This window comes from Pogonomyrmex barbatus, unplaced genomic scaffold (assembly GCF_055798465.1).
Source record: "Pogonomyrmex barbatus isolate J1 unplaced genomic scaffold, ASM5579846v1 scaffold18, whole genome shotgun sequence".
Lineage (NCBI taxonomy): Eukaryota > Metazoa > Arthropoda > Insecta > Hymenoptera > Formicidae > Pogonomyrmex > Pogonomyrmex barbatus.
The window spans coordinates 3,335,243-3,352,673 of NW_028297114.1; the positions used below are offsets into that span (position 1 = coordinate 3,335,243).

Sequence of the window (17,431 nt, forward strand, 5' to 3'; positions counted from 1 at the left end):
TGTTAAATCCCCTCTAATTCATACGGTGTTAATACAGGTCACGCTATTTTCTTGATTTTCCCCGCCCGTGTATTTTAGCCCCGACACGACATGCGGTTTTTATTTCATTTCCCCCTCCGTGAAATCGAGAACGCGATACGCCTGTGAGAACCGAGGAATACATTAATTATCAGTCACAGGGATCGGATTAGAGCTCGATATTTATAACGGTTAAATAATCTCCAGTCTCGGATTACCTTACGATTATTTGTGATATTAACGCTTCGTTTCGCATTCGCGATGATATTTCGCGCTTCCTGCAATAGCGATACATCTGGGATATGCCGTAAATTGGAATGAAATTGCTCCAACTCTGTTTCGTAGTGAAATTCGTTAAATGATTTTTATTATATCTATATGTATCGAACGCAAAGCTGAAAATACATCCTGAAAAATTATACTTTTCTTTTTTTGTTACAAGAATAGTATTGTGTCCGCGTTAAATCGGGGAAAAGAGGGAAAAATCGGTGAATTGGTTTATTCTGACAAAACGAAAGATAAAGAAGTAATATCTGATGTCTATTATCAACGATTTTTTATTTCATTACAGAAATATTAAGTTTGTGAACTTCAAATTTCGAATTTTTACTAAAATTAGTATCGCAATTGATTGTCCACAATTTATTTATAAATAATTGTTTTTTGTCCACTCAACGAAAAATAAAAATACAAACAAAGAATTGGAGCAAATTTCATTACGAGCATCCCTAAATGTATTTTTTAAAAATTATATACGAAATTCGATCCACAATTTGTTTACGTCTGTCTGTAAATTGTTATTTTTTTTTTGTCCATTCGTCAAAAAACACTTAAAAGTGCTCAGATGAAATTTGCTCCAATGTTTTGTTTGTTATAACTCTTTTTCACTGAGCGAACAGAAAATAATTATTTATAGGCAGTATAATTATTTATGGACAAAATATATGGTCCAACTGCGATATGTCAAATTGCGATAATACTAATTTTGTAACAATTCGCATTTTGAGGATGCCAGCTTCACACAACCTGGAAACGTTACATCTATTTTACGATCGCGTAATACAAACTCAAACTCGTAATATTACTTAGTCGACGTTTAATGAATTTGTCCTCTTCTCAGAAACGAGTTTTAGGTTGTTTGTGTTCGATTAAACGCGGAGCAATGATGTCGATAATGATCTCGCGCGCAGTTTGACCGCGAGCGAGAATAATTCGCGAGAACAATGTCGCGGACAATTTCCGGTCCTGGCTGCTTTGTGCCCGCGATAAATACGGTCCGGTCAATTAACCGGGCCCGGATTCGTCGAGTCGTCGAGTCGAAAAGCGCACGTCGTCCGCACCGCAGTTCGTACGCGCGCGGTGCAGCTTCATGCACGCGAGATCACCTGGGACACGGGACTCTGCCATGCATTACCTTCTCCCCTGCCTCCTCTTCCATCACCACCCCGCCGACTCCTCCACTTCCTTCCCCGGTTCCATTCGGCGAACGGATGGCGGCGCAATCGTGCTGTTCGCGACTGGCGCGACAACACGTATATTATATCGCGCGGAATTACGGAACGTTATGCCCGAGTCGTGCGGACAATTTGCCGTACATAAATTTTTGCCTCGAATAAATCACGATTGTGATTTATAAAGGAGACAGAGATGCGCGCTTTTTGAAATCATTCAGTCACGATCTTAAAAAGAATAAATTGTGAAAATGATGATTTTAAATGATGATTTTTGTCCGTTAGCTATATTATAAGGAATTACGTTTAATATTTGATTCCACATTTTAAGATCTCGTATTTGCCGAAATAATATACAATCAAGGGCAAAGTGGAACTTATGGACAATATACTATGTAACATTACAAGAAAGTGGCAATTTCATTAATGATATCTTGAGATTTTTAATTTTTTAACAGTCGCATGGTATTGTATACAAATCGGCTTAAGGATGTATAATTTTTTTTTTTTTTTTGTGAATTTCTTATCTAATTAACAATTTCTTTAATTTTCTTTGTATATTATACGGCACAATACTGAATTCACCGACAATAGGCAACGTACACGTAGTATAACGCACATACTATCTATATATTTCATACACTGCACACACGGTGCGTGCATTCCTAGTTATCTAACGGCGAACAGACGCGCAACGGTGTATTCGAGTTTCCCAGCATTAGACGAAATTCCGTTGTCCCCTTTCAAATTAACTCGCTCGAGACGGCACACGGTTTTAACAATGTGCCTGAATAGTTTCATGCGAAAACTGCCCCGAAAACATATTCTGACCGAAATAAACTAGTTTGACAATATTTTATGCCTTATTGTCTATTTCGATCTAGCACAAGAAGGAAAAAGTTTGTCTTAAATTAAGATTATATATCACATTTGCAAGAATATTATAGTCTTCTTAGAAAAATTTTAATATTAATGCAAGTATTAATGTTTTCATATATAAACAAGAATAATGTAAGCTTTATATAGATTTTTAATCTTGACAGTAATACTTGCATCAATATAAATTCAATCAAATCAAGACTAAAATTTTTAAGAAGATTATAACATTCTTGTTTATATGTGAGAATATTTTTGTTGAGTTAAAATTAAGTTTTTTCTGGACAGAATTATTTCAACAAAAAAGAACTTCCGCTTGCGATTATTCGAAATTGGAGTTTTGCAAAATGAATTATAAACATTTTACTCATATATCATTTTGCGTGAGAGTATGTTATAATTTATTCTTTTATTTTTTTTTTTCTTAAATATATCTTAAATATATCTATCCGGTTTAGTTAAAATTTTATTGAAACAGCGACATTGCGAAATAGTCATTCTTAAATGAAACGTACATTTCTGCAACCATTATACTGATTGCTTCGGTCTATTATAGACTTCAGCCTTGTAAGCACTTCCTTTCATATTAAGGAAGCAACGGCTTCAAATTGGTTGAGAGAGAGTCAACGGTTAGAAATAAGCATGGGAATCTTAAGACATTTCTGAATGTAGTCTGAAATATCGTAAATGGTAGAAATTTCTTTGGTTGTATGTTTCCGCGCTCGTTGAGAGCGTCCGTAGCCGCGGTGTTCATTAGTTGCGAAAAGTCGAGGCCGGATATGCCGGAGTGAGGCCCCGCCATTCGTCGAGTTTATCGGCGCGAAACTTCGCAATATGCGCTCGCGCGGGGGGAGGGGGGAGGGGTTCGAAAATTTGCCTGCCTCTCTTTTCTTCCGCGACAACTCGCCCGCTAATGAATATAAAGTTGCGACCGCCGTCTGGAACTTTCTGAAGTAGCGGCGAATTACCGCCCCGTTCCGTCGCCGCATTCAGCGAAAGGAAAATGTTCGCGCCGGCCGCCACGCGTTGCTTTATTGTTTTCCGTCACATTGCGCTAAGACCATCCTGCCGGGCGGTGGTAGGCCCTTTGTAAGCGATAAACGCTTTTCTTGATCACTCTTTGATCGCTTAAGTTTCTCCGCTTACAAAAGATCGGAACTTTGCGAAACTCGGAAATTACTAAGATATTACTACGAGTTGTCGCTCTCCAACTTTAAATTATGAAAATCGTGACCTTTGCATTCCGCATTGTTGCAACGGCAACAAATATTTAATTTTCTTGTAAAGAATTTGTCGCAAAGAATACACTTTAGGTTTTCTTTACTTGAAAATTTTACATCGTTGCGAAGACACACTTTATCAATTGTGAAACTTTAATCTGTGCATTTATGCAAAATTTAAGAAGAAATCTGTTCATCGAATTTTAGACTAGGTATATACGTTAACCGTGTAAAATCGGAAACGAAAGATAATTTTGATGATGGTACTTTCTCTTCGGTAGATGTAGTTTCGTCCATTTTTCCGTGAATCTTTTTGTTGATCCTTTAAGGTAAGCCGAGGAGGGAAAGAGGCAAATAAATGGCTCGGAGTTTTGGGGCGAATGGCGAATAAATCCTTGCCTTGGGAATGACACGTCTCTATTATTCACGCTGGACTAAAAGCTTCTCGAACAGTACAGAATTTGCGAGCGTTTCCCCGCCTGATGACATTATCCGTCTTCCGTGGTTTGCATAATTTGTCGGATTTATCTCGCGTAACTTCACGCGCGTTCCTTCATGCAGTGATTTTGTGTGCGCCTAATCTGATTTGCGTTCAGGTTTATCTCATATACAGAAAATACATATTGCATATATAACTAGGAAACAACCGTAAAAGATTTATTTCGTTCGCGATATTCTCTCATATTCGATTTATCTCTTAGTACAATTTTTATAAAGATCTGTAATATGAAAATTATTAATGGAAAATTACGAAAGGAAAAATATCAGTTTCTCTCGTGAGCACGGAATTAAAGGAAGGATATATTTGTACGATAATTTGTTACGCTAGATATTTTTTATTAATATTTTTTATGAAATAATAACAATATATATATTTTTTTTTTAAGTTTTTTCCCACACTTATCTAAATTGCTCGTAGTAAATTATGAATGTTGTAACCGCAATTACGCTAACAATCATCTCTCTCTATTCTTTTATTCACATTTACATTTTAGACTTCGCGTTTATACTTTTGCTTGTAGGTAGATTTTTGTGCTCTAGCGAGCGGAAATTACATTAGAGTGGAGGAAGCTACGAAGAAAATATATTTACGTTAATACAAAGTTTGTGTAGGGCACGTTTCGCTTGAATTTGTTCAATGCTTTCGCCTTTGTGTCAACAAACTTGTCGGCCGAGGCAACGAGCGATGCTGTACCGAAAGTTGCGGGAATAAATGTTCGCATCAATTGACATCTGAGGGTACTTCGTGTATTTCTGCCGTGGACGTAGCACGCTGACGGAATATCAAGCAGTTCGTTTGGATACCGATTCTCATCGCAGAGACGAATAGAAGTGTAGCTAACGAGGGTGACTCGGGAAATTTCTTCATTTCGCGGACGGAGCTTGAAAAAATTTAATTTTCTAGTTTCCCGTAGCGAGATTTGCCTGATCTAGAACAGAGATTTCGCATCGTACATGAATTAAACACGAGCGCTTTTTTAAAAATTACGAATAATCAGGTTAATAAAAATAAATCTTTTTAAGGACTCTTTTCTCATTTTAAGGACTCTTTTCAATTAACATTTAGGTAAATATTGCATTACTAATGGTGACATATTTACAGATTATCCTAAAATAATAACTTTTGCAACCTAAATTTTTTTGTGATAAAACGTACGAATTTTAATCTTTCATTTTGATTAAACAGAAGTATTATAGAAGATTAATAAAAGTATGTAAATTTAATAAACATTAATTTTTTTTAAATTATACAATAGTATACAATAGAGAATAATGCGCAGATCAAAGGACATAATCATTAATCGTGAATACTGTGAAAATATTTTTTAATTTCTGTTATTTTATAAATTTTCTTTCTAATTTTTATATTTTTAACGTTATATGTTTGTATTTTGTCAATTTGAAGACTTAAAAATGAGGAATAAAATTATCTTGACGACAATGCAATTGTCATGCTTTTCCACCGATGTGCGAATACGTTGGAATCTTGGGAAGAATAATGCTCTCGAATATCTGGTGCCAATATTCGCAAAATCAAGAGAAGAAATATGCCGACGCGATTTCGATTATTTCGTGCTACGAGCGTCGTTCATCAAATTGGAATAATTTCGTTGAATTGAGAGCGACTGGTTTCCAATCGCGAAAAACGACAGAAAGCAGACACTCATTTCCTTTGACATGTCACGCGAAATACCTCGTTAGGAGAAAACAGTAGAATGAATTTTTTTGATTTCTAAACGATATCGTATGCTTTGATAAATTTTCATCTACCATTATTGCAAAAGTTTCCATATTAATGAAATAAATAAAAGATACATAAATAAGAATAATAAGATATATAACAAATAAACAAGAAGAGGAATATATTTTTATAATTTAGTAATTAATATGTGTGCACTTTAAATTTAGATATATTTCTTTAGAAAATTATAATTTTGTAATAATAAATAATAAATGTAGTAATAAATTAATAATAAATATTAAATATTAATATACATTATATATAAATTATATATATTTTATAATTTTAAAAAGCTTTAGAACATTGCCAACGTTATAGCTTCTCTTTTTAAGTAAATAGAAAGGCATCGCGAAATAAAAAAATAATGAAATTGTTGAGCAGAAAATGAAAGAGATAAATGGAGAAAGAAATTGTCGAAATTTTTTCGAGAATAATCGTCAGTAGCATATATAGCTAAAGAGAAGAGCCGGCGGATATATTCGTGGACGGTTTATGTCGTACGAGGGTTGGTGGCTCGTTCTGCTCCCACCCTGTTAAATTTCCGTCCGCCATCGCGTCAGAAAGGCCGCTGTCGCCTCTTTTGTACGCGTAGATTGGGGCAGGAAAAAAAAGTTTCAATCTTCCGCGAAACAAGCTTTCGCCAACGTCATAAAAGTGCGACCGGCACTACATTGACGCGCGTTCTCGTTGCGACTTGTAATCCAGCGATGATGTACTGGCTGATGGCGTAATAAACCTTTCCTTGAATAATAACATTTAATTTAAAATATATGCAATATTATATGGAATAATTAAAACAGGGAGAAAAAGAGAAAGATCGGGAATTATGAAAACAAAATGAATATATTTGAATGAGATACATTACATTAATTTTTTGATCACGAAAAATAAATCGGTTTATAATAAAATTTAATATGTAACGTAATTACAATCATTGAAGATTGGCGTTACAACGTTGCAATGTTTAAATTTTCGGAGAATCGCGCGAAAGTTAATCTGTGCATTTCAATTAAATATATACGGCTGGTTTAAATGTATTTATTTTTTTTGTTTATCGCTTTTGTAATTGCGCAAGTTTATATGCTGAAAAGCGAATGGATTACTTGTAAAATGATGGCTTTATATGTTCCCCCATATATTCCCCATATTTCGCAAGTTACTCGGAGCAGCAGCTGCGTCTGACCGTCCACGGTGCGCATTCACTTGCCGGGTCGTTAGTAGTGCAGGCATGATAAGGTCGGCCATTTGGCTGACCATTTTCAGATATTACCACTTGCAGCTTCCGCCGGTTCCCGACTTAACATGAACGATCATATTCCTGGCTTACGTACAATGGCCGTTTACACGTACTCTATAAATCATTGTTTACAACCCCGTGCGAGATTGGATGTACTTTGGCAATAATTCGACATCTTAGACGGCTGGATTACACAGGATATGAAAACCTTACGTTGGAGTATTATAAAATGACGTATATTTTGTTTGTTCACCGGGATGACAATCAAAGCTTCCAGCTTTATATGAAATGGAATGGGTAGTTTCCTGTGTAAAAGTTTCATGGTTAATAATAGGAAAAATGTGTGCGTTACTGCATAATTTATTATTATGTCGACGCAAGAGAATTGTTAACACGAAACAGTTGGCGGTGATTTACCATTTCATCGATACAATCAGTCGTAGCACCACGCAATGGTAGCATTATACATTATGCATTATACATTATTATTCGTTGCATCGAGTGAGAAGATAGTAAAATTCCTTTCCTTTAGATACATACATGATAGTGATTAGTTCTACGTGCCACGCATAAGGAATTATATATTTTAATAATAATGCACTTCATCATTTTGAATTTTGTGTGACGTACGAAGTGACGTAAGTCGTTCTCGTTTCACACGTTAATACCGATTGCTATTGCTATCGTTATGTAATGGCGTTTATCGTACGCGAGTTATCGTCGCGGATATTTTCTGGAAAATATCTTAAAAGCTTAACAATTTTTCTTGCTTCGCTAATTACATTGCGCGCGTAGTTGTTTATCGTAAATGAAGCAGTGTTTCATCATCTCGCGAGCGTAGTCATTACTTCGTCTCGCGACGTCTACTGTGTCGCCGTGCATATTATGTCAGCATACATTACAGTAACTCTACACACACACGCCAAAATATCGCGAGCTAAAGTTTGTAGCTGCATCGCCAAGTTGTTTGCGCCATTTATTAGTCTCGACGGTCCTCTGCTTCTGCTTTTTATTGATTTACTTGCCGTTGTCCCGCATCGGGTTACTTCTGCCTACTTCGCTTATTTATTTTTCGGAAATGATTTTTTTACCTTTTTAATAATTGTTCTTCCGAATTGTATGTTGTTGATGAGCTTTCCAGCTGGAAGGTTCTCGAAATGTATATATATATATATATATATATATATGGGAAAGATCTAAATATAGCGCAAACTTGGAGGTTTAAGTTGAAGTGCTATCGCTTTGACCGATAAGCCGGATTTTGCGGCTTCCCGTTTCATCGCGAAGCGAGCGGACTCTCAAACGGCCGTTTTTCGTTTCCCGACAACAGTCGGAGGTGTTTCAGGCTGCGGTGGTAGCAGCGGCGGCTGCAGCCGCGGGTGGTGGTGGCCAGCAACCCGCGCCAACACCAGGCGGTGGCAGCGAGACCAACCCCGAAGGCGGAGTGGAGGCTGCGGCGTTGGCACCTGTCACCTCAGGCGCGACGACACCCGCGACAGCGACACAAGGCACCGACCTCAAAGGTCAACCAAAACGTTTGCACGTTAGCAACATACCTTTTCGCTTCCGAGACCCTGACCTCAGGGCAATGTTTGGGGTAAGTCTTACAATTTCTTTTATTACGCTCTTTTTCACTTTTATTATTTCGAATCCTCATATTTGGGGATTGTCCGCGTTTCTCTTCTTTGATTATGGGTCTAGAGAGCAAGATGAATGACGTATACGTTATTTTTATTATCTGTGATTTTCTTGCTTTCTTTAATTTTAAAGATAATTTTAACGAATCATGAAATGAAAAATTTTTAAAATTTTTAGTGTTTTATTTTTTATTTGATTAGGATATGAGTTTTAATAACCTGCTATTTAATTTAAATTGCAAGTTATTTTTATAACAAACTTGTTTAATTTTTTTAAAATACGTGTTTATTAAATTTTTTATGACTTTAAATGTAATTTTTATTTTATTTGTTTTTGATGGATTGTTTTGTGAAGTGCCCGAATTTTGAAGTTTGGTATAATATTGATTAACATAATGATAGAATTATTAAAAGATATATAAAAGCTTAATTAAAAAGTTAATATAATGCGAAAAAATTTTTTATTACATTTTATTTCAATGAAATTCTCTCATATGTAATTTGTGCTAATATTAATATGTACAATATTTAATATTAAAAATTATATTATTATAACATGTCATTTTTATATTGCGTTATTAATATTATGTACTTTTATATTCTAAATTTTGTAAATATTTTCTCTTTCCAGCAATTTGGGCCAATTCTTGACGTGGAAATTATATTTAACGAAAGAGGCAGCAAGGTAAGCTCACGTCGCCCTTAGGCTGCGAGCCACCCCTGTCAACCCACCCCCGATATAATACCGCTAGTCTTAAGCTAATATCGTATCCAACGAAATTTTCGCATTCAGAATGAACGTATCCGTATTTTTTCATATTTCTCTTTTAAACTCTTACGTTAATCAATTCATACGTATTTCAATAAAGAATTCAGAAAAATATTTGTTTTAATTTAAAATATTTATCTTTCCCGTCATCGGTAATTCGAAAAATAGATTGAGATATTTTTACATTACGTGCTTTTGCAACAATTATTTTCAGAATGTTTATCGCGCGTTCATTATTTTGTCATTCATCCGCTTTCTCGGGCGGCCGTTGGCGGCAACCGAAAAGCTGGTGCCGCGCACGTGACTCGATTTTTCTATCGCGCACACGTGATAGTTTCTCTCCCTGTTCATTTATTGGAAAAGTTTTCCGGAATACGCCGACGAACGTTCTGGATGCGAGCATGTCGCGGGTATCGTAATGATCTTGTTAACGGATGCAGCATCACGAGCAGCAGGTTCGTCGTATATATATATATATATATATATATGTATTTTCGATGACAACGACAACGACGAGGGTGAAGAAACTAATATTACATGCCGGAAAAACAGCGATATTTCTTGATGAGAATACGAGAACGTGCTGCAACGGGCTACTGCATCCGTACCGCGTGTACACCTTTCTTTACAGCGCGATGGCGACATTCTGTTACAAGCTCGCGGTGATCTCGATAAAAAGAGATGCGCAAAGTACGAAGTGCCATTGTCAGTTATCGATTTTCCGTTTTACTCTCCGATGTGACATAATTCTCAACTTAGGCTCCTCTCAAGATTTTTATGAATAACTCTTAGGTGTTATATTAGATTTAAGTCATCTACACTTTTCTGCATTGGTTTCTCATGTGATCTCGATTGACGGTACGTGAGGTATTATATAACCTCGTCGAAAAAATTTGATTGCGATGTTTTTTCTACCGTGTAATTTTGACGCTTCGATCGACCGATCGTATTTTTGTTATTAAAGCCGAATTTTTTTCGATGGCTATTTCCTTGTGGAAAGCCAACGCGAAAAGGCGACTATCGATTCGCGATGGAAGTCAGCTTCGTGCGAGATTGTAGCCGCGATTGTCGGCCGTTTATGCAAACGGCGTCGGGAAAACGGGGAGGATTTGAAAGAAAAAGGTAACGTTCGCGCAGTATATACAGATTTGTAATGCAAATTGCTTTCAATATGGATGACAACGGAGGTCGGGATAAGATCCGCAGTAATACATCGTGCCGACAGTCGGCATCCGGCGAGCCGGACGGTGTGCATATTCAGCTCTTGCGTCCAACACACTCAAGCGCACTTCATCAAGTCGCACCGGGTAATCCCAGTATCCCAACGACGTCTGTCGACGTCACGTGTAGCGACCTAATGCTGATTAGATGCACGAAATCGTGTCTCCAATTTTGCTAATGTATATCCGACATCCGGTCCATTTCAATGTTTACGTCGTCGGTCGTCCCGACACTCCAAAAGTTAGCCCTAATAAAACATCGTTTTTCAATTCGTTTGTTCTATATTGATGTTACGAATCTATTCTCTCTATTTTAATTTTTTATGACAGTTTGAAAATAACTGAGGTCTTTTATATTCGAAATAGGATGTACCTTTCGATGGTTTCATAAACTTCAATTGACTTTTATTTTGAAAGAAAAATGCCACACCACATTGTTCTGTTACATTTAAAAATCGAAGTTGAATATATGTGTGTAATATTTCTTCGGACGTCGAAAAATTGGTAGATTATATTTTAATTCACAAATATCGTTCTCTTTTTTTTTTTTTCGGAAAAAAAATTTCTTTTTAAATTTTTACGTTTATTTAAAACGGTAATGGTTGGATAGATTCAAAAGTTGTTTTACTTATAAGGATTGCGTGAAAGGATGCTTGCAAATAATGCTTGCTTTCTGAGCAAAGATTTGCACACGATACTTCCGGCTAGTTAAAGTACAAAGTTCAAGCAACTTGCGCAAGAATAAATCGCGAAAGATAAGAAGTCTCGTTGTAGAACTCGATCATTCCGATCTTACGAGTTCTGAGAATACGTTTAACCTCGCATTATATTTTATCGGCAATGCTTTCGTCATTGATGCCACTTCCTTTGAAATGAAAGCCAACCAAAGTCACGCAAATTGGTATTGTATTTTTTTTACAAGTATTCTTCTCTTTCTTTCGCGCTTTACTTCACATTCGACTTCCTGAATGAATTCACATTGGCATTATTATTACTATTTTAAGATCTGCACGATTTTTCTATTACCCTATCTCATTGCCAATTACCAGTTACTTAATAATCAATTAATATGCGGACGAAAGTTCGATAGCATTTCGTGTCGGAAATAGAAATGTAATATTGCGTTATCGGTAAATCCACTTATCCGAAATCAACTCTTTAAAATATAAATCTATTTTACATATCTATTTTATAGTTGTTTCGTCGATATGTAAATATTAGAGTAACGTCAATCGAGACTGTGAAGAACTTGCAATTGCATATTTATCGTCGATTAGACGATTACGATTGAATCCGGCTCGTCTGGGCTCGTGACGAGTTATACAGACAGGAAGTCGATGTCGGTACGCATCCGTACTCGTAACGACCAATCACGGAGCCGTGATATAGAACGCGAAATGGGCTACTTCCAGTTTCCGGAGGGCGGGACGCGCCGAGAGACACGACGAAGAGAACTAATTAAACTCCCGCTCGCAATTAGCGGCGCCTAATACGATCGGTGAGCCGCGAGACCGGGCGGCCACTTTTATTTTTGCCCGTCGCGCCGCGTCGCGGCTTAATCGGCGTGGATCGGCTTCGCGTGAAAGCGGCTTAAATCGTGGCTCCGCGCACGGGAAAGAAAGAAAGAAAAGAAAGAAATCCTCGTGATAAGGAAACACGGTCGCGCACTCGAGCACACGGCTAATATTTCGTTGCCGTATTACGGCCAATTTGTTACCCATTCTCGGCGCTCACGTGACTAATAATGTACTCGACGCGCGGCATAATCCGATTTCGTTTTTGTCATTCTTTTTTGTTCCCTATCGCTACGTTTCGCCACGCATAATTTGACATTTGCATAGGAATAAGATACTTATGAGATCCTTAAACGGATTAATGCGCACACTGCAGGCGCAAAAAGGAGAGGTGATAATCGCGACCGTAATCTCTCGTATTAATAACGTCAACAATGTCTGACGTCTGCGTTTTGCAATTACCGTATATGTATATATGCTAGCTGCATCGAGCCGGTGGCATTCCGCCGGTGAACAATTTCGCATGTTGGGTAGATGTCATATTAGAAATCCCGCTATCAGTATCGGGTCGACAATGGCACTATAGTCTTGCAATGCAAATATCTCTCGCGGGGCCGACACCAAGCCGGCACGCGGTAAAGCACATGTGGAATTTACTCCGAATGGCATAAGTGTCGCCATCGCTTTTAGCGCTTAAGTGATTCCGAGAGCGTGACGGGATCTGATACTTTAGTGGCACGCTATTAATGGACGAGCGAATAATTATTAATCCGAGGTCTCAGAAACACCTCGGTATTATTTTCACATAACAAGCGTGTCGTTCGAACATTTTAATGAAGGTTGCAAGATTGTTTCTGAGAGATTTTGCCACTTTTCCATCGTGACAATAAGAGATTTTAATGAAATATATCGCGATACTTCTGTTAAAAGAGAAAGAGCGTTTATTGGAGGATCGATATTTTATTTAAATGTTATAAAGAATTGATTTTATTACTAGTCGCTTTTTTTCATTTTGCGAATTGAATATATCTGATTTTTAAAGCGAGAAGATCCCGCCACGAGTCTCGGCATAAATTTTTCATTCGTCACATTGCTTTTGTAGAATGCACGTGAAACGGCGATTTCACGCATCCGGTTTGATAGTCGATTCAACACTGACGCTTCTCGTTATTAATAGAGTTTCAAAAGAAAAAAGAAGAAGAATAATAAAAAGAAAAAAGGATGAAAAGAACGTCTCTTGCATGCTGCAAAAGCAACGTGCCATTAGTGATAAAACAAGCGAGTGAGTGATCGTGTGTGATTCTGTGAGAGAGACCTTTTCTCGAAAGCTTCGTCAATGTAAATGGAATGTGGCATCCCTAATGAAGTGCAGCATTTTGGAAAAAGAGATACTTTGAAGCCAAGGTGGGAAAAGAGCGCGCACCGAGAGTCTCCTCCGAGTCTCTCATCATAAACATAATAAATATGCATATTTACAAATATATATATTTATAGTTTTTTATTTTAAAGTCATAATTAACGATTGATACAAAAAGAAAAGTTAGTTTACAATTCTTTACAATCGTTGTCGGCATTAATTGAAAAATAAAACGAAAATATTCTCGACGTAGGATTTACGTTTAGTACCCAAGGGTACTCGGTACGCGCGCTTTTCCGACACCGCGTATGTGCCAATGACACGTACATACATATAAATATAACCAATGGTGTTAGTTCTTGTAGTTGTTAGACAAGCTGTTGCATTTTTACTAGCTAGCCTTCCGCATTTTATCATTATTTAGCTCCCATTGGTTATAAGGCCGGTCGTTGCACCTCGTACACCGAGTGTCCGTAGCTGCCTACGTTATAACAGCATCGCATGCGCGAGAAATCTCTCGAAGGTAGCATTCTGCAATTTTTTACGCATTCGGCCAATGCATTTTCTCAAAATAATTATGCTATATTTAGAAACTTGATTCGCAAAAATATAATGGCCAGCTTTACCTGTCGATCTATATTTGGATTTATTTATATTAATTTGAAAGTATATATAATTGGATAACACAACTAGAGATATAAGCGAGCAAAAATATTTCGTGAAGGACGAAAAAAAGTAATTTGCTTTTTTTTTCTTTTTCTTTTTCTTTTTCTTTATTGCGAGGCAAGTAAAGTTTTAGCGAACTCATCTCGATGACAATCGGCAGCGGCGAACACGCGGTGTAAAAACGGGGGACCCGATCGCCGTCACTTCCGGTCGCGGAGGAGACCCTCGGGAGATGCTGCCCATTTGATTTGATGAAACTTTGTCGCGTCTCTTTCCCGAAGCTGTTTCTAACCAATCCCGTCGTTCCTGTCGTCGTCCACCACGAGTAGTCCCAGGGAGTTTCGAGGTGTATTTAGAGCCAGAATCAAGAGTCACGCGGCCGCAAAGGGCGAGATAAAAAGAAGGGAGCAGAAGTAAGCTACAGAGGAGAGGCGAGACTCGTCCCGGCCGCGAGGTCGAACGTTCTCGTTTCCTCCTTTTCGTTTTCCTTTCCGGGATCAGACCAATTGTCCATTGAAAATTAGCCGCTATCCACACACGAATGGTTCACACGCGGCGAGTCTTTTTACTAATCCACCTGCAATATATAAACAGCATGATACGTATATATTATACTATTGCATCTTCCGAAGTTTATCGGGTGTACGCGTATATGGCGACGCCGTTTTTATTCGTTGCCCGTATACGTGTATACGCATTATACGTACATACCTCTATCTGATTGTTATCATTATTATATATGTAAATAGTAGCCGCACGCTTTTTGTCTAGGCGAATCGAAGGTATATAATAAACGGCCCATGCTTTTACCTCTTTTATTAATCACGTATGTGTCTTAGGATAGAGAAGCGCTGCTTACGATTCCGCCGTTTTTTTTTTTCTTTCACTTCTTTTTTTTTTCAAATTTTTTTTTCCTCTTGACGGCGGATCGTCTCACACCGTTGGCTCCTCGTTGCAACGAGTACTACTGTTCTTATATCCACCCGCCAGAACCATCCGAAACCATCCACGATACCTCTCGTCCGTTGTGTATAATCCGGATATCCGGTCTGATCTCGCGAAAGATTGCCATTTTGATATTATTAGAATCTAATTACGAAGACTAATAATTTTTTTATAATTGTACTATTGATAATTACAATTATTTTGTTAATTAGCAATTAAATTTAAAGTTTTCTGAAATAACGAGGCAGCAATTTACAATGTTAATTTATTCTTACACGGTGAGACCTCTATTAAAAGAATTAATTCTGTAGCAAGTTGATTATAGAATGAGAATACGCCAGGTCAGTGTATTTAGCAGTTTAATTGTCCGATTTGTGGATAAGAACGAACAACGATGATTCAGAATTTTATTTAGAGAGTGTACGAAGTTAGATTATCTATATAGAGAATATTTATAAAATATTTATCATTAATAATGATCGTAAAATGTAAGAAGACAAGTAGCTTTGATAACGCCTCGAAATTCTCTGGCTCCTCCGATTCGTAAGCATTTTTACTAACAATTCGTGTTCCATGATCTCTTAAAGTTAGGAGAGAGCGAGAGTAAGAGAATAAAATATACGAAAAGAGAGAAGGAAAGAGAGAAAGAGACGAAAGAGAAAAAAGAGATCTCTCGTGCCACTTCCATTATCACAAACACACACGCACATCCACCTTATCTCTTAACTCACCCTCTATATATATATATATATATATATATATATATAAAATCTTGAATCTCGTATTGTTTTGTGCGCTTTATATCGCTGTTTGCCAGCTTCGGTCACAACTTCAAGTATTTTTCAAGTTCCCCATCCAATTTTTCCATCCCATCTATCTATTTGTTCAATTCCTATTGAACTCTATCCTGATCCTTTACATTTTTCTCCCTCCTCACCTCCCCCTCGTAAACCCCCCCAATTTCGATTATCACACATGACACATGTTGACATACAAGACGAAACACCAGTGCTAGTTCGACTGATCGCTCATCGTCGATTTTTCTCTAATGAATTAACTTTTCGCGTCGATCTTTTCTTTTTTAGCTATTTTAAAATGAACGAACGAACGATTATTGTCTGTCCGAGATACGTACGGCCGCCATCTTCCACCGGATGGGTGTCCGTTACTCTCATGGGAGATGTAGAGACCGTCGCGATCCTAGCATCCGTCTTCATTCTTTTCTACTCTTTCGCCACCATCTGTGCGCGTTTTCATTTCTTTTCTGAGACACGGCATTTTCTACTTTCGATACCGAGAAACGAGAAAATATCGCGCGCGTTAGCCCGTGCACCGATGTCGAACGAATGCATTGCGCGCGCTTCGTACTTGCGTCTTTTTTTTTTTATTTTTATGACAGAAAAATCTATTATTAATTCTGAAAGAACGATTCTGAAAAAACTGGTCGTTGAAAAAAAGGAGAAATATCGCGGCTCGTAAAAAATATATCTATGCCGTGAAAAATCCGGTATATCGATTTCGTGAGCAACGAAAAGGACGTAATGAGAATCGGTGACGCGGAATGAAATCGCGAGCGGATTCGGCGACGAGGAAATCCTTCCGCACTTGCCACGAGAGAGAGAGAGAGAGAACACGGGACACTGGAATAAATTCATATTCACACGTTCATCTATCTGAAAGGGAAAGAGAGAGAGAGAGAGAGAAAGGAAGAGATATAGGGAGCGCGAGGAAGAAGGAGACCGAGAAAGAGGCGAACTTCTCGTCCTCTCTGCGAGCCACGAAGTATAACAGGCCTCTCCGTATCTTTGATCCCAACACCTTGTTGGCACTCACTCGCATCATCTTGACGTAACATATATTGGTTAATCGGTTTGTTTGACTTGATTGTATCGTTGAGAAATATAGCTGTCTTCTGGAACATCCACACGCACACGCTCACACCCGGTCGGCGCGCGAAGTAGTGTTAATACCTTTTTTATTCTGTCTTGCTATGTTTCGCACCTCACTGTTAATTAATTGGGTAATTATTATTGTTACTCGCCATGCTGTCACTGACTCGCTCGTATACGTCTCTTACTGACATACACACGTGCGTTTATGCGCGAGCAACCCTCTCACACACACACACACACACACACACACAACACACAAATACATATCATACACCCTACGAATATACACACGTAGACTACACGTTTTATCCCGAATGATGTCGGTGTGTCGTTTAGGCGTCGTCACTTCTTGTTTGCATAATACCAAGTAGCTGGTTATCAATTTGA

General features: G+C 37.8%; 1 protein-coding gene across 12 annotated transcripts in view; it reads left to right on the plus strand.

Annotated features, from left to right (window-relative positions):
• Positions 1 to 17,431, plus strand: part of LOC105431819 (RNA binding protein fox-1 homolog 2) — a 266,891-nt gene that overhangs the window by 169,005 nt on the left and 80,455 nt on the right. For all 12 annotated transcript variants that reach the window (XM_089074930.1, XM_089074932.1, XM_089074931.1 and 9 more), the window contains 2 exons: positions 8,375 to 8,641; positions 9,313 to 9,366. In XM_089074930.1, the coding sequence (XP_088931056.1) occupies positions 8,375 to 8,641; positions 9,313 to 9,366 (321 nt within the window). The remainder of the gene's footprint in view (positions 1 to 8,374; positions 8,642 to 9,312; positions 9,367 to 17,431) is intronic.